Source organism: Leuciscus leuciscus (assembly GCF_965113295.1).
Source record: "Leuciscus leuciscus genome assembly, chromosome: 3".
NCBI lineage: Eukaryota > Metazoa > Chordata > Actinopteri > Cypriniformes > Leuciscidae > Leuciscus > Leuciscus leuciscus.
This window is the reverse complement of record NC_138727.1, coordinates 33603476-33626699: the sequence shown is the minus strand read 5'-3', so window position 1 is coordinate 33626699 and position 23224 is coordinate 33603476. Positions and strand designations below refer to the sequence as shown.

Genomic DNA, 23224 nt, shown 5'->3' with positions numbered 1-23224 from the left:
AAGTCGGCGTGTTCCTTTAAGTGTGCAAACTTTGGATTAAAAGTTTAATGAATATTAGTTATTGAAGCATTGACATTGTATATTCAGAAGAGCTCGATTGACATGTTAAATGCATGCTTTAAATTGGTTTCCTTACAAAACATTTTTAAATTTGACATTTTTGTCATTAAACATTGGTCTAATATCAAAGCTGGAGATATAGAGAATCATTTAATATTGAAATATGTTTAAAAACAATACATTACATATTTAATATAAATATTCCACAGTTGAATTTATAGTTGTATGTTACATTCCATTTTTTGACCATTATGTTAGCATGACAAGAAGCACTGCTATACTACTATATAGGCTGCTTATAAGGTCTTTGACTGAATGTTGGTTCAGGGGCCCCAAGCAGCTTGTGTATTTTTATGTAGTTTTTGTGTAGTTTTTTACAGAGAGAGGACTGGCACTGAAATAATTGGGTTATTAGGAGAAACTGTTGCTCTAAATGTTCAGATTATAGTTTGTCTTCAAAACAACAGAGGTCAGGAATTCACTCATTTGGTGGACAGAGGGCTATCCACCAGTTGATGGTGATGGTCCACCAATTGATTAGATTCAGCCGGGCTACTTACCTGCCCATGTGTACCTATTTTATCAAGCAGGCAAAATGTACAGTATATGTATTAAAAAAAAAAAAAAAAAAAAAACCAGGGTCAGATAAGGATCAGAATAGGGAGTCTAAATGCTGGATTCCAGACACTGTGGGGCAGGAACCAGAGCACCACAGAGGCCATAGAGTGACGGGCAAAGTGTGACAAGCCCTGGCAAGCCTGTGACAGTGATAAATTAGAGATAGCCATCCAGGAAAACATGGATCAGGGGAACAGGGATCAAGTCAAGCGCATACACAGACACACTCCTTTACACGCTAATGTGGCTTTGGAAACTAATAAGAGATTTATGGATAAGACAACGGCTCTCTGCACATATCACATATCCATCCCATTGAGAGTGAAATAGAGCAGGAGGATTGATCGAGGACAAATCTGATAGATGACTGATAGAGTTAAAGGAATACTGATGAACCTGCTGGTCACCGCTAAGGTGAGTTTGTGGAATAATGTCATTACCTGTATAAGTTCTAGAATGATGTTCCAAGAAAATAAGCATTGTTCTTAACCCACACCTAAAATCAGAGAAAAATGATGGGCTGATTACAACATAGTTCAAGCTACCCAGAGGTCGCAACCCTACGTGGGGACTCAGAAACAGAAATATATTTTCTTCTTGAGCACAATTGCTTAGGCAATAGGATATAATAGACATAGGGTTTATATATATATATATATATATATATATATATATATATATATATATATATATATCCGTGAACAGCAGTGAAGTGACACCATAGGTGAGATGACAATGACAACATGATGGATGTGGTATGTCCGAATTACATTCATACTGCAGAATGTCTTTTCTTTCAGAGTACTTACTCAAAAGAATGACCTACTCAGAGAGTATGTGATTTTGGACATTGCCATTATGTTTATTTTTCTTATGTTCTTCTATTTTATGTGAATTTGGATAAAAGAGTGCTAAATGCATAAATAAAAGTGTTTATAACAACTTGCCTGAATAATAACATGTGTGGTTTAATGGCACAGTCATCTGAAGGTAAAGGCCCCCGATATACTCATGGCAAAGTTCTTTTTTCTTTTTTTTTTGTGGTTCACACACCAAAAATGAAAAAAACAGCAGTTAAGAAAGCATCTTATCATAGCGATGTGGATATGTTTGCATCAGCTTTGCAATTCGGCAGTCAAGTCACGTAATGTTTATATATATATATTTAGAGTGGGCTGGCAGTTTGTGTCCCTTCATACTCTGAATTAATATAACAAGAACCCAGTGCATGCTATGAGGAGGTGATGAAAACCAATTTTTAAGGCATTAAATGAGGATTATTTTGATAGGAAGCATGGTACAGATGAGGTTACATTAACTAGTGGTTCTATCATAAAAAAAATATAAAACAGTATACAGTACAAAAGACACCATATAGGACAGTAATATTCATACATACAATGTCCTGGAGATATGCATGTTCATTCATAGAAGGTTTGCTTATGAATGGAAAGAGTCCCTTTCATGCATTATGTGTGTTTCATTAGGGAAATGGACTGAAAGTTACTTTTTCCACATTCCTTTTGGTCGTAAATGGCTTTTCTGCTATGGTGAGACCAGAGGCCTGTTTTGCTGGTTTTTGGGAGGTTAGTTGCTCATCGGGGGTTGTCCACAGAACTCTAACATGTAGTTTGCTTTTTGGACGAGGCGGATTGGTCTATTATTCATTAACTATAATGAATAATTGTTTGTCTGATTGGTCCAGACCATACATTACATTGATTATATGGAATAAAAGTCAACAGAATCATTGATGCTTGAATAATTTGCTTGGGAGGAATAGGTTTAAAATTAGAAGCATACAACCGATCAGCAAGGGCTTGAGTTTAAAAGTATCACTTAAAAAGCACAAAAAATGTGTTAGTATTTAAATATGTAAGTGAGGTGAGTCTTGCATATCAGTGCATGTGCTTGAGATGGATGCCCCACAAACTGCCAAAGGCATTCATAACAGAAAAACCTAAAAGGAGTCATCATCTGCTCCTGTAGTGGATTTCATGTCTGTCTCTGTCTCTCTCTCTCTCTCTCACACACACACACACACACACACACACACACACACACACACACACACACACACACACACACACACACACACACACACACACACACACACACACACACACACACACACACACACACACACACACACACGTTGGGTTTCCATGTTTTATGGGTACTTTACATAGACAATGATTGAAAAGCAAAACGTACAATTACTTAAAAAAATTAAATAAATCAACACTTTCACATATTATTAGGCCTACATGTGACTATGAAGTTCATGACAGAACTTGGAAAAATGTAAATGAAATGCCTGGACAAGATTTTATTCTATTCAAGTTAACAGAGCACGTAGATCGTATGTCTTCTGCTCTGTGTCCTTGAAATGGCAATTCACCGGCTTTACCCAATTTTTAAAACCCACACGACATAAATTGGATTTTACATCTCTCTTTTTCGTTTACACTTCACCATTAGCAGAACATTAGGCAGGGGGAAAAAACAGCTAGTGCAACAGGGAAATCAGTGTTTTTATTTAGACACGAGCCTTAGAAGAGAACATCATTTACTCTGTTTTCTACAAGAGCTGAAGATGAGACACTTCAGAGTCTCCTGGCAAGATAATGCTCCACTCTTTTCTCCATCTTTATCCCTCTCTTTCACACACAAATGACAGAAACATTGGGCTCATTCACAGTGCATGTGGCAGAGGAGCTAAGTACGCAAAATCCTCTTTACACATTTTGTACTGAGATTCTCGATTCGTTTATCGTCAACCATTTGGTGCCTCCAAATATTATTAATTTATTTCTGTCACAACCATATAATTAATCTATTGGATCATTATTATCAGTGCATGGAAGTTAATTACACTTCCTATAATGCTAAATACATTATAATACAGCAGCACTTCAATTAGTGCATAATTACAGTACCATGAGCAAAACTAGGCGATGATAAAAGCAAATTCTCAAAAGCAATTGTCTCTCATTGACCCAAAAGCTTTATATCCTGTTCATTGTACAATAAAGAAAGGAACATAATTATTTGGGAGATGCTGAAATGTCTGGATGGGAATGCATTTGGTCAACTTCATGACTGACACCACATAAAACACACAAATGACAGGCACATTTTGACACCAGTACATTTAAATTAGAATTTAACAGGTCAAAGTAGCACTTTATCCAAAGCAGCCAAAGTCGAGACAACACCTCAGAGTTGTTACAGACACCAGCAGGTAGAAAGTAACTCATTTTACAGTACTTTTATATATTGATATTTATGAAGCAACATCTCATATCGGAAAAAAATTCCATTATTTCAAGACTCAATCAGTTGTTTTGCAATTGCACACTGACGCTGGATAAATATTTATTAAATAATAATAATAATAATAATAATAATAATAGCTGGAATATATTTAAAAGTTAAGTCTCAACAAAAAAAAAAAAAAAAAAAAAGTGCTTATATTTTAAATGTTTATGTTGCATTGTCTGCTCAGAAGCAAGATAAAAAAAAAGAACAAAAAATAAAATAAAAAAAAAGAACACCACAACCACATAATTACACATTGGAATCACAAATTCTAAGCACGTCACAGTCACGAACAGAACAGTTGGGCGAAATATTTCCCTTGGAGAGAAACAAGGTGGATGAAGGTGAGGCACCTGACATGAGGGCAGCCGTCTCTTTTGTGGAAGATTTGAAACACAGCATTGCAAATTGCACAGTGGAGGAATGAAAAATGAAGGGCTTAGCCAGACAAATGTTTTTCCCCCTTAGCCTTTCTCCAGTTTGTGTTTAGAGAATTAGATGTGGTAGGCAGAGGGAGGAATGACACTGACTGATGGATGGAATAACCCAATGTAGGAGCCACTGCAGATATTCAACTATACTAACAAAGAAAGACGTTAAATCCCAGCGTGGTAACGAAGAGAATAAACAGAGATAGGCTGGTATTTGCCCAGTTTAGAGAGCTTGAGATTTCACATTTAATCATGTTATCCTTCGATTGTCTTTAGTCTGTTGACGGATTCCAAAGGAAAATCAGTGGAACAGCCATTGTGACGGTCCTGATTCATTAAGCACTCAAAAAGGCTTAGCCGAGCACAAGACAGTAGATTATTAGTCAAAATCATTGTTTTATTTGCTTAGTTCAGGAAAACCAAAGTGTTTAGAAAGTTCCCAAGTGAGAAGAAGTGGAGGAAGAGAGAGGTTTTAGGTTGGAAAACAGTGCACTTGTTAGTATTGGTCATGTATTGTTGAGGTAAAGTCTTCAAGACCTTAGAGGATGGCTTGTGTGAACACTAAATGGTAACGAGACGGTTTAAATACCAAGGGACGGTTTCAGAGAATGAAAAATTAGAAAACAGGGATACTAAATTAACTTATGGCAAGAGGGTGATTTTTTTTTCAGATGGACGTTTTATGAAGTTGAGAGCCAAGGTTTCTGTGATCAGGAGCTCAGTGTTGATGTTATCTCAGGCCTTTTGGAGACCCACTAGAGCACAGCTTTCTTTCCACAACTTGGTTTGCAGCCGCTCATCATAAGACAGCGCTGAAGACTCCGTCTTCCGACCGTTGTACAGATACAGTCCTCCGATCCCCTCGAGCTCAGAGGCAGCTGCAGCGTAGATAGCTGTGGATGCTCCTTCTGCAGGCGTCTGTGGATGGACAGGAATCAGAGATGAAGTCACACACAGCTGTGGCACGTGAAGAATATTTAAACAGCGATGGATATGAAATATCAAAGGACAGAAAAGATTCCCGATTCCTGGAACAAAAATCCTAATTTTGCATTCCTGCTAGTCTCTTGACTTCGCTCATCCTTGTACGTGACAGCCATCGCAACATTCCTTGTGCGTGTTTGCAGTTGTTATAGTGTTCTTTTATTTATTCTGTAGTGTTCTTCTTGGCACTTGAAATCTTACCCTAGCACTTGACATATATCCTTAGCTGCAAGCTCTGGTAATTGCCACTTATATGTGCACTTTCTTGTAAGTTGCAGTTGCTTTGGTAAATATACTGGCTGAAAACAAATACTGTATATTGTATCTTTATAGAACTGTAAATTTTTCATTTGGTAACTTTAACACTTTAGAACAAGGATTAATTTGTTATCACTAGTCAGTGCATTAGGTATCATGAATGAACAATTGACTTTTTTTTTTTTTTTTTTGCATTTATTAAGTCAGGTGTGTCCAATCCTGCTTCTGTGGGGCCAATGTCCTGTAGAGTTTAGCTCCAACCTCCCTAAACTTGCAATTCTGAAGTTCTTGATCAGCTGGTTCAGGCGTGTTTTAGGTTTAGGATTGGCGATAAACTGCAGGATAGTGATTGGAGACCTCTAATGTAGGTTAATGTTCATATATAAATATACTATTGCTGATTGTTTTTAATATTAAAATGTTTCATATTTTTCATATTTAATATGTATAATATATATTTGTACATAATACATTAACTTTTAAAAGAGGCCATATTATGCCCTTTTACAAAGTCTTGATTTTTATTTTTATTTTTGTCTACTAGAATAGATTTTCATGCTTGAATGTTCAAAAAACATTTTTTTTTTTTTTTTTTTTTAACATTGTGGCAGCACCTCTCTTGCCAGTCTGTCAGTAACACTCTGTGTATGTTTCATAATGGTCACATCCCTTACCATAACATTCAACAGTTTCAACTAACGCATATGCATATGCCTTGGGCAGGACTTATTTAAATGAGGAATACTGTGACGTCTACGTTCCTAGAAGAAAACTCAAGACTATAATCGAGGCATTTCAGGGAATTCAGAAACAGTGCTTACTGGTATGAAGAATAACTTCAATAGTACAATTAATTAATAAAAAAAGAATATATATAAAAAATCATGCCTCTTGACCTGGGCATAAATTCCCCACCAGTTTCTGCAAGTCAGGGAATAAGAATGTGTCCCGTTCACACAAGACACGTTTAAAAACAGCAAGTTGGAACAGACTTGAATGAAACAGAGCAATACGTGTTTTAAAAGCTTAAAGGGATAGTTCACCCGAAAATGAGGGCGAGTAACTGATGACAGAATTTTCATGTCGTTCCAAACCTGCATGACTCTCCTTCTTAAGAAATAAGAGGATATTTTGAGAATTCTTTCAAATATCATATTTTTTTGTTCCACAGAAGATACAGGTTTGAAACGACATGACAGTGAGTAAATAATGACAGAATGTTATTTTTTAGGTGAACTATCCCACACCGTCTCAAAATCTTGTGCTCTTGATGCAAATTGCTGGAAAGAAAGTCTGATATGACACAATGGCCAAATATTTACATTTAGTGCATGTTTAAATAAACCAACAATAATTATAAAACAAGTGTAGATGGGTTGCAAGAACATGTTGAACATGTTAACTAAGGAATATACTGACTTTTTGTAAAGTCTATTGAATGCATTACTTGCCTGCCACAACACTGTTAAATTATCTTTATTTTGTTGTCTTTTTTTGTTTCAAATATTCATATATTGTATTTATTGCAAGCTAGCTAATCATGTAATTCAATTGAAAATTATTTTGTTATCAGTCCTAATACACTTCCACTTCCACTTCCACATGTGACTCTTGCCTCATGTTTACACACGTGATGCTTTCCAACTGCCATTGTTAATTATTCAAATTAGCCTTCTAATTGCAAATGTTATGGCTCGCTTCCACATGAGAAGATCTAAAAGTTGGGCTGCACAGTTGGTGAGATTGATATGCAGATGGTCAGTTGGACTTTGACCTCCAGACGGATCAATTACACTGGACAGCCAATCTTCTCTAACACTGGTGCCAGATTCTGCACTTCAAACGCCTCTCTTTGAGGCCAGGCAATTGGGGCTGAGCACTGTTTTTCTATTTTCTAGATCTCTTTCGTCTGAGGGAATTTGGATTAAACTACAGGAGCCACAAGGTTTCTCTATACTGAGCTGAATCAATACAGCACAAAGAGTGTGAGAAAAGCTTCTCTCTTAGAGCTGTTAGTATTGGAACATACGGGGACAGTGTGCTTAAGGGGAAATGGAGCAACAGCTGCGCTTTAGAAAGACTCAACATTTTTATATACTGTTTAATAGGGATGGGCACAAAATGCCTAAGACTTTTGCACAGTACTGTATATATATATTTATATATAATTATATAATTATAATTAATATAATTATATAATTATAAATAATTATGGTTGACGAGCTACATCATAGATGCCGCATATAGAATTAATATCAACATAGAACTCAATCGACTATTTTACAACCGTTTCAAATGGCTCAACCAATTAGAACATGGTGAAAGTAATGTTTCATAATAAAGCAAGAAGCCACAGTTTGCAGATTTTCTAAAAAGTTAGGGGCCGTTGCTTCGTAAGTAGCTCAGCCAATCATAACCAAAGATCAGAACTATTCGTTATATATGATTTTTTTGCATGCCATTTATCATGCATATGATATTTTATGTAAATCTGATAACACTTCACACTCTAAGGTTATATACATTAACATTAGTTATATAGCTAACATGACATAAAGATCAATACATTTACAGCTTTTATTAATCTAGATTAATGTCAATCTGTACATGTACTAATACATTTCAAGTTTAAGTATAAACTATAATCAAGTTTAAATGAACATTACTAGCATTAGTAATTAACATTACATAAACCAACATGAATTAACAATATAATTGTAAAATGACATTAACCTGGATTAATAAATGCAGTAAAAATGTAATACTTCATGCATAACCTAATGAAATTAAACTTAATTGTTACTTAAGTAACACTTGAGTATTTTTTTCATCCATCAAGTTCCAAATAAAAATGGAAAATAATCAACAGAGATGTATTTGTATTTGTACATAATAATTCACGTGATTGTCTTAAAATAGACATTACCACATGGCTATTTAATATGTAAAGCATTATTGTCTTGAATATTCAGTGAAAATTAACTGGTGGAAAACAATCAGCGTGAATGTAAAATATGTTTAAAATGATGCATACTTCAGTTTTGAGAGAGCATTTGATTTACAGGAAAGATATAAGTCATATCTCCCTCTTTCATTGAACACGGACAGTTCCAAAATTAAAATTCAGAAATGTTATTCACATTCAGTGTTCAGACTGTGCACAGGAAGCACTCCTTTTCAGGGAAGAAAACCTATTTAAACAAATCATTATATTTATAAAAAAAAGAAAAGGAAAAAAAAGAAAATAAGTATTTTATGCTCTTGGACAAACCTTCCCAATCAGTTTCTTTTTGCCAAGTACCGAAAAATTGTATTCTGTACAGCGGGTGTGCTTTTCTATTTTAAAAGTCGTTGGCTGTCTAGTCATAACAACATTTCCCCTGAAGACATTCATAATTTGTCATCTTTTCTTTTAAACACATAAAGCACACTGTCCTCGCTGAGCCCCATCATTTCTGGGTTTTCTACAGCGATTTCTGTGCCGCATACATAATGGACGCCGTGACCCGTGACTCAACCTGAAATAAATAACTAAGCCCCCTGCAAAAGGATATTGCTGTGCTGATAACTATCACAATAAATCAATATCAACAAGGGTACCAGATTCACGGATATTACATCTGTATTCAACTGATTACACATTAAATTATCTTTTGTATAGTACAAATAATTCCCCTTGAGAAATGAGTGAAGGTCACTGGCCATTGTTGTGGTTTTCATTTGCTATCTATTGCGCATAACCAAAGAGAGTTGTTCATACATAATTTATTATATAATGTTCTGACAGAGTGTTCAACACAATCATATGCTGCTGTTTGCAATAGATGTTTGCTCATCTCTAATGCTCTTTTAGCAGCACAAACTCGGCTGAATTTATGGGATGACAGTAAAACAGCCTGGGGAAAAAAATGGTAGCAATTTTGATCATTTTGAGACAACTGCACATCACTGAGCAAAAACAGATGGGTATTTATTGTATAGGTGGCATAATATATAGCATAACATGAAACCACATTAAACATCTAGAAATACCATATACATATTTGTATATTTGTAATTGTATACTATATTACTTTATTTTCATTTTTTCATTCTTGCCACCATTTTCTTTCACTAATCTGAAATTCAAGAGGTGTAACATATTCTAAAAGAAGATGAAAGAATCACGTCTGATTAACACACACACACACACACACACACACACACACACACACACACACACACACACACACACACACACACACACACACACACACACACACACACACACACACACACACACACACACACACACACACACACCTTTGAAGCAAAGAGACAAGATAAATCCAATTATTGTTCACCCTGACATAGCGGCTCCAAACCTTTCGATTTCAAGACGAATTCCAAGAGATTGGGTGAGACAGACGGATGGAAAAGAAGAAAAGAGAGAGTGAAAACAGTGTCTCCCAGGATACACCGCACTGTCACAATACCTTATTGCAACATATTGGGGCAGGTGGGTTTGTCATAAAGTGTTGTCATTCAACAGAGCACCTTTCACAACAGCCTTTGTCACTGACATGCCGTATCTAAAGGAGAATATTCATGAACTCATGAAACTGAATGCGTTTTAGATGCAAAAGCAGGCAATTTCATATTGGACCAATAAGTAATAACAGTTATCATTTTAAATAATATTAGTTATTTATTTTAACAGTATCATTCAATACAGGATATTTATCAGCTGATATTTAATTGTGGTTGCTTGCTTCTGCCTAATTTTACATTTTAGATTACTTTTGCAATCATATAGCACTTACTTAATGAGAAAGATTAGGCAAAAATTAAAAGGGCTTTCGTATAATAACCCACCCAGGGTTATTATAGTTACTAAAATAAAATAAATAAATAAATAAATTTGTTACTTGAAATGAAACAAACGTTTACTGAAATAAAATACAATATAAACAAATATTTCACTTGTTTTATTTCAGCTTATGGCATTTCTTATTTTCATGTAGTTTAACTTGGTGTACTAAAATAATTAAAACTAGAGCTAAAATAAAAATGAATAAAAACTACATCAAGATAGAAAAAACTAAAACATTTTTTTTTTTTTTTACTCAAATGAAAATGGAACATATAAAAACAAAAATGTATTCAAAATATGAATAAAAACTATAATTGTATCTCAATAATACTAAACTAATACTTGTCCCAACTCTATTATAGACTTTCTCATCAACTATTCATCTCAAAATAATAGTATTTATTTATATATTTCATACTTTGCATTATCACGCAAGCATTTGTTTATATATTTAGCCTAAATAGCATCAATGGCTATTACAACATCCTTGATACAACTTTTGTTTTTAGTTTATAGTGCGTTTTATTTTTTTAAACAAAATAGCACAGCTTTATAATATTGTTCAATTAACAGTTATGACACATAATATGAAAATATTTGATGGGTTTCTTTTTCTATATATTTTTTTTATTCAACCACTTAAAAGCTGTATATTTCATGTCCTATCTCTGTCTTCTCAATAGCAGTGGCACAAAAAATTAACCCAAACACAAGTGAAAACTGAAGCCTCAAGAATTCTCTCCCAAGCACAGACAGGTGCCTGAATAAATCATCACACTAGTGACTCAGACCTAGTTTGGCTGACTTTCTAAAGTTTGGTAAGCGATTGAAATAAAATAAGGCAGTCCATGCACAGGCAATTATTATCCTCCAGTAAACTTGACTAATGAGATTTTATAGAGGGCAAAATGATTTCCCTTACCCTAAAGAGCAGTTTAGCGAAAGGCTTCTTGGCTAGCTGGGCCGGGCCACACAGATTGTCATACAGGGCTGTGTCCACCATGCCTGGGTCCACTGCATTAACCGTTACAGGGTCTCCTTTGACCCACAACCGGTCCTGCAGGTGGTAGGAGAACAGCAGCAGGGCCAGTTTACTCTGGGCATATGCACCATGGGCACTATAACACATCCTGAGGAAGAGAGACAACGGGAGAAAAAAGAAAGAGGCCTTGAGCATAGTTATGCAGCTATTTTGGTGTCAACAGCCATTAATGTGTTGTTTACTGTAATTTGTGTTCGCAAACCCATTTTGACAAGAATGTGCCTGTTGATGTGTTGTTGCTTCAAGTCAGATCATTCAGAACAGCAGTGAATCTTAGTCAACATTAAACCAGCGTTATTTGGTATTACTTACTATTACAGTGTTTATTAGTATTTTGAATTATTTTCATTTCATTTTCATTTTGATATTAAAGTTTTAGTAATTTTTGTGTTATGTGCTTTTTGTCAGTTTTTTTATAATATTTCTATATAGCTTTTTTTTAATCTAATATATAAATTTTTTTTTTTTTAGCTCCATTTCAATGAATTTTTTTTTATTTAGATATATATATATATAGTTTTAGTTTTAATTAACAATAACGACTGGAAATTGGAATTTGGGCATCACAACATTATAATGTACTGAATGGACATTCAGTTTTAAATAGACTAAAAATGAAGAACATTTAACAGTTTAAGTGCGTGGTAGATGATGGCAAATAATTGAAATGTAAAAACTGGTAAATTTTACAATTAAATAGCCAATATTGATTAAAGAAAACAAACAGCAAAAAATAATAAACAAAACAAACACGACAACAATGTACTAAAAACAGATGATCCACGCGGATCTGCGAAAATGACTAAAAAGGCTTGATTTTGCGTGCCAGGCCAGTAGTTGGCGATGTCACTTTGACAAGAAATACCCTGCGAACATGTAACACATGTGTGAACATGTAATATACATACGTATGATGTCACCGTTTTCACAAATTCACATTTTTGTTGTTTACATGTAGACGGTAAAGGCATAGTTTTCAAAACATTGCACTTTGAAATGTCATAATCACGAGATTTCAACTTGTTAAAAGCGTTCACATCCTCGTAGAGCTCGTAATTTCAAATGTTAAGCAGGGAATTTTCTTAGAGCTCCTACTTGTACCATGTGACCGCTGCAGATTCTTTGTTTTTTTTCTAAAGCATGTTTATAAAAGCTACTTAAATGTCCTAATTTAACTAAGGCCTACTCCTGGCTGAATCGATGTCCTGTCTGTGAAACCAGGCCAATATGTATTTTAACATTTAACTAATAAAATAATTTGTTCAACAGCATATCACTTTTAGTTGTGGTATTGAAATTAGCATCAAGAATTGTGAAATTTTACCGGCATTGGTGCCTAATTGCTATATTCACATTAACAAACCATAAATTGATTAAAAGATCTTGTCTTTCTATGCATGTTTCGAAGTCCTAGAATGCCCTAGAATGAAGAATCCATGTCTAATCATTCAGCTGCTTCATTTATCCGTTATTTATACCAGCATGTCTTTGCGCCCACCCCTTCCTCTCTCACCTTGAAGGACATATTTATTAGGAATCTTCTGTGCCAACCCACAGCATGAGCCAACCACACACACTTAACATACAGCGTGACAAGAACTCACCATCAGTTGCAAGCGGGCACCTTGTTTGCTGTATTAGATTTGTTGTTTGTCAGTATTTATTGTAACACTCATAACCGCCCCCTTTCTGCCTCCCAGGAGGCTTTGCAGAATTCAGTCAATCAATAAAACAGTGCTCTGAATCACACTGCATGTTATAGCAACTGTGTCCTTGAATAGTTGCAGTACATTACTGCAGTAACGGATGAGGACACTCAAGATTGAAAAGCAATAAAAGCAGTCCTGAGAAAAATAGGTTAGAACAGTGGCAATATTTTGAGGAATAAATAGGACAGTATGGACTGATCTGCACTACAGGAAGATCTGTGTTTAATATGAGAATCGAGATTTTCGTCTTTTAAGAATGTTAGGGATGCACCAATATTACAATTCCAGGTCAATATTATTTCCACTGATAAATGGCCCAATACTCTATACTTGGTAATAAATTGTTAAAATTATATATTTTATATTCTATATATCATTTAAAAAATAAATAAACTAAAAGCAATTATTTAGGCATCACAACATTATAATGTACCGTATGAATGGACATTCAGTTTGAGATCTGCTAAAAATGAAGAACATTTAACAGTTTAAGTGAGTGTGTCAGGGTTATGTTTTGTCTTTGTTTTCATTGTGTTCACTTTCTGTTTCGCTCATTTTCCGTTGACCCAGTTTTCCAAGTGTTTCATTGATTAATCTCAATCACCTGTCCCTTGTTAATGAACTCATTAGCTCCTTTGTTTGCCCTCTGTACTTAAGTACTCTGCCCTCAGTTTCTGTCAATTCTTTGTCCTGGATTGTTTTACGTCTATGTTGGAGTGGTTGTTCTATTCCGTGTCTCCAAGTTTATCTCCTGCATGTTTCCTTGTTTGCATTTACAATTAAAACACTATTTTGTTTTGTTTACATCGTCGTGCGCCTTCATTTCAGCCACCCATCGTCACAGAGTGGTGATGGCAAATATAATTAAAATGTATATGAGCATTTAATAGCCAATATTTATTGAAAAAAACAAACAAACAGCAATAACCATTATAGCTATAAGCTGGAGTTTTGTGGTGGATAATTGTTTAAGGTGTGTTCAAGTAATTACGAGATTTCAACTTGTAAAAAGCGTTCACATCCTTATAGAGCTTGTAGATTAATTTAGGCGCTGATAGTGTTGCCACAGAAACGCATAATTCACAGTCATGTGTTGTTATCTTGAAACTACGGTAATTACAACATGGTGTGAATGCAGCATTAGTCTAAGTGGTGAAAAAAACCAACACACTTTTATCTAATCTTATTACTTTAATGTGCAGAGGTATGAAATTATGGCTAAATTATTTTACATATTGAAACAATATTGAAATCTATAATGGTCATATATTTTAAAGTTTTCACATACATTCTTTTCCAGAGTTTAAAAGTGTTGCAGTTCGTGGCAATTTACACTACTTCTTTTTTTGTTCCCCCTTTGCAAGCAGTCAAGCTAAATAGTAGGCCAACTGTACAATATGAATGTTTGATTGCAAAACTATCAGATAGTTGAAATCTAAGCAAGTTGGGGGAGAAAACAGCTACTTCTGCATCAAGTAAGCTTTTATTTTGTATCCTTTGAGTAAAAGTGTTGTAATATTTTTTATAGCCTATTGTTTTCATATTTGCACACAAGAAGCCTTTAGGCTTTTTTTTTTTTACCACTCGATGCACAAAGTGAAACTCCACCTACGATTTTACTGATATATCATGCAATATACCTAATATAACTAATATATTCATTTTTCTTACACAACTCTGTTTATGCCAGAGGTTCTCAACCAGGGGGCTGGGGTCCACTAGTGTGCCTCATTATAACTTAAAATGAATTATAACAAGACAAAACAAGCATTAGAATAAGCTAAATAGACTAAAAAAAGAATAATAATAATAATTCACCCCCTCAAAAACTTTTTTCTTTTTTGTTTGAACAATACTGTTTTTTTAAAGGTGTCAATTTTTTTTTAATTATTATAATTTAACAAGTAGGTAATTATGCGGATTAAGTCTCACAAACCACATTTCATAATATAGTCCACAGCACAAACAACACGGTAACAGTTCTCAGTTGTGAATGAGTAATGAAAAGGGGGATCTTAATTCAGTAACCGGTGGATTCAGTGAGTGTATTGTTTGAAAAAGAACATAATGTTTTTTTTTAATATGACTACAATGACTATGTTGCAGTGTTGTAGTCGAGTCACCAATTGTCGAGTCCGAGTCAAGTCTCGAGTCCCCGTGTTCGAGTCCGAGTCCAAGTCCGAGTCACCAAAGAAGAGACCGAGTCGAGTCCGAGTCGAGTCACCATTACCTGAGTTCGAGTCCGAGTCGAGTCTCGAGTCCCCAGTGTTCGAGTCCGAGTCGAGTCATCAAGGTTGAGTCTATGTTATATTTCAAGACTGCCAACATTTCTCTACTCTGGCACCTTTAAAGAGCTGATATAATTATAAAAGAGGGCCTACATTAAACAAAAATGACACCACTGTGTTGACAATTATAAATAATAAATACAATATAAATAAATATAAAAAAAAAATTTGATTTCAATAATGTAGGCTATTAGTAGGCTAAATGTTGAAATTAACATTAACAATGCTAGAAGTGCAGTTTATTAATAGTAGCCTAAATGTTAACTAATGTAGTTAACTAGAGTTTAATAAATGGAACATATTGTAAAGTGTTACCGATTTGTTATACACCGATTCAGACGTCTCGTGAGTTCGTTGTTGGACAGATGGTCAGTTGTTTTAACCATTCATTAAAGTGAATCGTTCAAAGGAGTCATTAGTTCGCGAATCGGACGTGTCATTAATGGACGTGTAGCCTATACGGCACGCCTTGTGTGATTATCTCGGCAGTTTAGGACAGGACAAGATTTGTGTCAACACAGAAAACATTTCATCACTAGATAGGTCTTTTCGTTTATTGAAATTGTGGCTAATGTCAGCTGAATGTGCGGAACGCTTTTCAGAGAAGATAAGGCAAACGTTTTTGTTTTTTTTCAGCACAATTCACACCTCGCGGTAATTCAGGAGAAAAAAATCTCTGAATGATCTACGTGAAACTTCGGTCTTCCGACCTTTTACTATCGTGTCAATTGATTTTGATTAATATGCGTGAGGAGGGAGCACCGCTCGTGTTGTTTGAAGACGGTGAGAGCGCGCGCGCGGCTGGGGCTTTCTCTCTGCTCGTTCATATATGCAGGAAAAAAAGAGATCCCGTCCGGTCTTGGAGCCCAAAACAGGAAAAGTGTAACATCTTATATCAAATTTTAAATCCTATTTAGTCAGAAACTTCATCCAACGTCATTCATTTGATGAATGCTCAAGTCCGATTTTATATCCTCGAGTCCGAGTCCAAGAACGAGTCATCAGTCCGCGAGTCCAAGACAGTCACGAGTCCTGAGAATAGAGTCTCGAGTCGGACTCGAGTCCAGAGAATAGGGACTCGAGTCGGACTCGAGTCCGAGTCCAGGACTCGAGTACTCCATCACTGCTATGTTGTATGTTTTTGTTTGTGTGTGCAGTCAGAGTAGACAATTCAGACTAAATTCAGAATTCAGACTGCAAAAATAGAACATAAAAATTGGATGACTTTTGCATGTAGAACTAGATTCAGCAGTGGTGCCAAACAATACGGAATAAAATTTGATTTTAAAAAACAAGTAGGAAAATTAAATCTTCATCTATTCAATTATGCCTCAATTCATCCCTTCCATTCACAAAAAGGCTTGAGGTAAGAAAAGAACCTCAAGTGTAATACAGTAAAGCTCTAACCTTCCCTGCAAGTCATCCAGAGTTAATCTTCCTCCATAATGGGTGGCTGAAGACATAATTACTATTCGGGAACATTTCCCAGGTTTGCCTGACTTCCTCAGGACATCTAGCAACAGGTTGGCCAACAGGAAATGGCCCAGGTAGTTTAGCCCAAAGTGTAGCTCGAATCCATCCTCTGTTCTCCTCTCCGGAACAAGCATAACACCAGCTGCATACATAAAGGAACATCATTGCTGATATATTATGAACAAACAGAATATGCAGGACACCAGGAAGAATCCTACTATGCTTGATCAAGTATTCACACCATAAAAATTACTCATTCTGAGTCACTGTTTTGAAAAGCAATGAAAATGCGCTCGGAGAACATTGTACTGCATGCAGCTCTCTGAATACCGTGAATTAAGTATTGCTGGTTTATTGATTCACATCTTTTTGAACGGCTTTTAACACACACAGAGAATGATATCAGAGATGTCTTCATATGAAACTGAACAAGCCAATAACCATTTCCTCCATTAAAGTTCTTAATGTGCCTCTTTCTGTTTAATTCATGTTCTCGCTGAGAAGAAAATGAAAAGATGTGAAGATCATCATGCGTCACATTCACACATAAACATTCCCTTCTACAAAAATGCACTTCTATGTCTTTATAAAGAGCGACCACAAGATAATTAAAGTTGGTGAATCCCAATATTAAATGGATGTAATCTGGTTTAAAACCCTGGCCGAGACTGAGCACCAGCATTCATGCGGGAATAAGCCTCTGCTCTTGAAAACATGTTTCATCATTATTTTGCTCTTAACAGAATTACAGCTCAGTTCGCTGGAGAAAACAAAAATCAGGATTATAAAAATGTCCTCAGCATATTAAATGAACATTAAACAGTACGTTTTTTAATTACACTCACACTGGAAAGTTGAACCTAACGAATCCTAATTTTATCGATCCATGTTCTCTGAAGAGAGAATCAATGTCCCTCGACTCTTCCTCAGACACATGCAGTGTCCTGTCCAGCCAGAGCACTAGAGGGGTCAAGCGTTGACCTTTCGGCATCGTTAGACCCTTAACGGGGTGACACAAATATGATGACCCATCAGCTGGCATCAGAAGGGAGGGGTGTACGCCATAGAGAACAAACAGGAAAAGGGGAGCGTGAATTATTAATTCTCTCGGTTAGGGAGAGGACAGTGTTTGACTGTTCCTGTCATTTTGAGGCATTCCCTCGGGAAGGCTTCTAAATAAAAATCATTCAGTTAAAACAAACAACCCCTAAGGCCCTCAGGACACAGACCAGACATGTCCAACAGAGCGAGCTTAGGAGGAGGCAAGAGATTTTAAGCCCGTTTATAGGAGAGAACATATATACAGTGCCCTCCACAATTATTGAACCCCCTGGTAAATATGATCAAAATTGGCTGTAAAAAATAAATCTGCATCGATTATCCTTGTGATCTTTAATTCAAAAAATGTGCAAAATTCTAACCTTTCATTGAAGTAAAAGAATTGAAAGTGGGGGGAAATCACATTATGAAATAAATGTTTTTCTCCAAAACATGTTGGCCACAATTATTGAAACCCCTAGAATTTTTTACAAGTAAAATATCTCTGAAGTATATTCCCATTAATATTTACCTTTTTTAGTACACCAGGGTGACTAGGAACATGAAACTGTCCAGCTATGACTTCGTGTTTCACAGGAGTTTAAATATGAGGAAACACAAAGGCCAAATCCCCTTAATCATCCATCACAATGAGTAAAACCACAGAATACAGTTCTGATGAGTAGCAAAAGATTGTTGAGCATCACAAACTAGAAAGTGGCTGTAAGACAATAGCTAAAGAATTGAAAATCCCCATTTTGACCATCAGGGCAATAATTAAGAAGTTATAACCAACTAAAGATGTTACAAATCTGCCAGGAAGAGGACGGTGTCTATACTGTCTTAATGCACGGCGAGTATGAAAGTTTGAGTGGCCAAAGACTCTCCAAGGATCACAGATGGAGAATTGCAGAGATTAGTTCAGTCTTAGGGTCAGAAAGCCTAAAAAAAAAAATATCAAACAACCCCTACATCCCCACATGTTGTTTGGGAGGGTTTAAAAAAAACCCTCCTCGCTCATCCAAAAACAAATCCCAGCAAATTTAATTGTCAGACACGACTGGATCTTCAAACAACACAGGGTTCTGTGGTCAGATGAGACTAAAACAGAGCTTTTTGGCAGCAAACACACTAGATGGGTTTGGTGAACACAAGGATAAAAAGTACCCCATGTGTACAATTTAATATACCACTGGATCTTTAATGTTGTGGGCATATTTTTCTGCTGGAGGTCCTGGACTTCTTGTTCAGACACATGGCATCGTGGATTCTATCAAATATCAACAGATAAAAAATCAAAACCTGACGCCTTCTGCTAGAAATCTTATAATGGGCCGTGGTTGGATCTTCCATCAGGACAACGGTCCAAAACAAACATCAAAATCAAAACAAAAATTTGTTGTGGAGCACAAAATGAAGCTTCTGCCATGACCGTCTCAGTCCCCTGACCTGATGAGTGGGCTGAACTGAAGAGGAGAAGCACCAACATGGATCTGGGAATCTGAAGGATCTGGAGAGATTCTGTGTGGAGGAATGGTCTCTGATCTCTTGTCAGTTATTCTCCAAACTCATCAGGCATTATAGGAGAAGACTCAGAGCTGTTATCTTGGCAAAAGGAGATTGCAAAAAGTATTTAATAAAAGGGTTTCAATAATTGTGGCCAATGTGTTTTGGAGAAAAACATTTATTTCATAATGTGATTTTCCCCCCACTTTCAATTCTTTTACTTCAATGAAAGGTTAGAATTTTGCACATTTTTTGAATGAAAGATCACAAGGATAATCGATGCAGATTTATTTTTTACAGCCAATTTTGATCATATTTACCAGGGGGTTCAATAATTGTGGAGGGCACTGTATTATAAATGGGTAACACTTTACAGTTAAGACTTTACAAGTTAATGCATTAGGTATCATTAACTAACAATGAACAGCAATTTTGCAACTTGTATTGTAATTTAATATTTGTTCATTATACATTAGTTTTAATACATATAATGTGAAATCTATCTATACAATATAAAAATGTATATTAACCTAATGTAATAAATGCTGTAAAATTGTGTTTATTGTTAATAAGAATTCTTTAAATCATTAAATAAATAAATATGAAAATACAAAATATGAAATATAAACAAACATTTAAAAATGTTAGACACTGCAAATATGACAATAACAACAAATAATACAGCCCCATCGCTGTGGTCGGGGGAAAATTGCTTAAGAGGAATTCAGGAATTTACATACCATTATTGACAAGGACGTGTAGTGGCAAACCTGTGGCTTTATATCTCTGGACAAACTGCCGCACAGATGTCAAAGAGGCCAAATCCAGGTACATGAACTCCACTGAAAGCAAACAGATTACAAAATCAGTACTAAAGCAGCACCTATGAGAGCAAATGCAGAAAAATAAAGGGATAGTTCAACCGAAAATGTTTTATCTTCCAAACGCATCGCTTCGCTTCAGAAGGCCTTTATTAACCCCATGGACCCGAATTGATTACTTTTATCATGGATGGATGCACCTTTTTTGGCTTCAAAAAATCATCCTCCATTCACTGCCATTAAAAAGCTTGGAAGAGCCAGGACATTTTGTAATATAACTCTGATTGTATTTGTCTGAAAGAAGAAAGTCATATACACCTAGGAAGGGTTTGAGGGTGAGTAAATCATGGGGTAATTTTCATTTTTGGATGAACTATCCCTTTAAAGTAGGAATTCTGAAAAGCTGGAAGGTGAATATACTAAACTGCAATTCAAACAAATTCAACAATATAACCCTTCAAACTTAAAGGAATAGTTCACCCAAAAAATAACACTTCTGCCATTATTTACTCACCTCATGTTGTTTCAAGCCTGTATGCCTTGCTTTCTTCTACAAAACAAAAGAAGATAACTAAACAGATTTGGTTACTATTGGCCTCCATTGTAAAAAACAAAACAAACAAACAAAAAGTGCAGAGACATTTCCCAATATATATATATATATATATATATATCTTTTTTTTTTTATTTTTTTTCACAGAAGAAAGACAGGTTTAGAACGACATGATAGTAAATAATTACAGAATTATTTTAATTTTTTTGGGTGAACTATCCCTTTACAGACTTTCTTCAAAATGTAGGCTTTGTCAAGCTAAAATATTGAATTTGTTTTGAAAACTTTAGCATTTCTTATAAAAAAAGAGGAATTTCCTTGTTTCCCTGAATTTCACTTCAATTTTACTGCCTTACATTAAAATCTGAATTGCACTTATGCATCTTGTTTGCTCCACGCAAAATCAACCAATACAAAAACAGTAAATGAATTGGAATTTAAAAGGCATATTCAATTCAATTCAATTCAATTCAGAAAAGCACACAGCCTGGTAAGCACAAAAAATGAACTGCTCAAGGACGGCACAAGCATGCAAATGGAAATACTGAATCATCCAATAATATGAGGCCTCTTAGAAAGGTCTTCATTTCATCAGCTGAACAAGTCATTTTCTGGATACAAATCGGTTCAAGCACTTACACATCACAGCAATAGCGTATTCAACATAACAACAGCATTAAATGCCATACTGAATGCAGTATATTTACATATGTAGTTCATAATAGTCAAACGCATTTGTCCTCCTCAAATAAAACAAGTAAACTCAGCTTGTCAGCTTGTTTTAGAGGGGTTGGTTTCAAATAGTTGGAGGCTAAATTCTCTGTTGATTCATCCAGTGTTCTCATGCATGCCGTAGTTCATTTAATAACATTTTTCTGTTGGTCTGTACATCAAAGCACGTTCAATTAGTCGAATTTCAAAGCATGCAAATTATTCCACTCACAAACACTCACGGCAAGGTCAAAAGGACATTTTTCCCATCATCCCAAATGACCTGGCAGTGTTTCAATGATCGCTTATTTTAAGATAAACATTTGAAACCAACAAAATTACTATAATTGCCCAAAAATCAGCTCCAAGTTTACTTCCAAAAAAACAAAACAAAACAATAATATCTAGCTGAACCAGACAGTGCAACTAAATTTAAATGCTACTGAATTAAAGACTATAACTCTCTTAATCGATAGTCTTGACAATACAGCTCACTACAAAGTACATCTTAACTTAATATCAAGTTCTGCCCATTTTAAATGTATATATTTTATGTTACTAATCTTGAAACGTCAAGTTATCAATCTGTCATGTTTCTTTGATGTAACACTAATTAACTTGCTTTAAATTTGGCATCTCCATTTTGAATGAACAGGCTCATATGGAAGTCCTAATCTAAATAATTTGATGCGTCTTCATATCTCTGTTTAACGGGGTCACAATCCCAATCGTGGAAACAGAAGCTAGAGTTTTGCCCACTCATCATTCCTGTTCTTGTTCTCCATCAATTTTAATTAGGCATATCATTCATTCAGTCTGACGGAACTAACCTTTGAGCTAATAATGGCTCCCAAGTGAGAATTAGACCATTACATGCCTGCCGGGGTGGAGACCAAGAAATGTACACAGAAGGCCTTCTAAAAGAGCAGTGATAAAGCTAATGCAGTTCTTTTTTATTAACATGTTTAGCCTGATGTTGATAAATGTGCCAGAACATGTCCAAGTTTAGGGTATAAATTTGACAAGGTAGAAAACCCTTCAGGTTTTTATTTTGGCATTTTGTTGATAAGCAAAGTAACCCTATAAGCCTTGAAACCCAAGCTTTTTGTTGCTCTAATGTGATTCAGAATGCTGTTGTGTTTACCTCAAAGAGCCCTTTGGGCTTTCGGCTTATTAAAATGAGAAGCTACATTAAAATACTCTAGTCATATGCACATCACTGCTTCAATCAGCTTTCGTTGTCATGTTATGCAAATCCTGGTATTTTGTTCATTTTTTCCCCCTCCCTGAATTATAGTGAGGTGAGGCAAGGTTAACTATGACAAAGCGTTCACCTTTACTTTCCTATCAAAACAGAGTCAACCAGAGTTAGAGGTGGCCCATAGTCGTCAAAAATAGATGGTATGAAAAAAGAAAAGAAAAAAGCCAACAGAATTGTGATAATCTTATAATGACTGCAACTCCAATTAGATCATTATTACATTTGAGTTTTTATCATTCCATTAGTTTGTGAAAACATTAAATTAAATTCCAGCTGAAATTCCACTAAATTGAATCAA

At 35.4% G+C, this 23224-nt stretch overlaps 1 protein-coding gene across 1 annotated transcript in view; it reads right to left on the bottom strand.

The window, feature by feature from the left end:
* Window positions 1-3195: 3195 nt before the first annotated feature.
* The window catches only part of dhrsx (dehydrogenase/reductase (SDR family) X-linked), a 72963-nt gene continuing 52934 nt past the window's right edge, over window positions 3196-23224 (bottom strand). The window contains exons 5-8 of the mRNA XM_082164053.1: window positions 20321-20422; window positions 16971-17178; window positions 11447-11654; window positions 3196-5348 (exon numbers count right to left, since the gene is read on the bottom strand). Coding sequence (XP_082020179.1) covers window positions 5166-5348; window positions 11447-11654; window positions 16971-17178; window positions 20321-20422 — 701 coding nt within the window. The 3' untranslated portion in view covers window positions 3196-5165. The remainder of the gene's footprint in view (window positions 5349-11446; window positions 11655-16970; window positions 17179-20320; window positions 20423-23224) is intronic.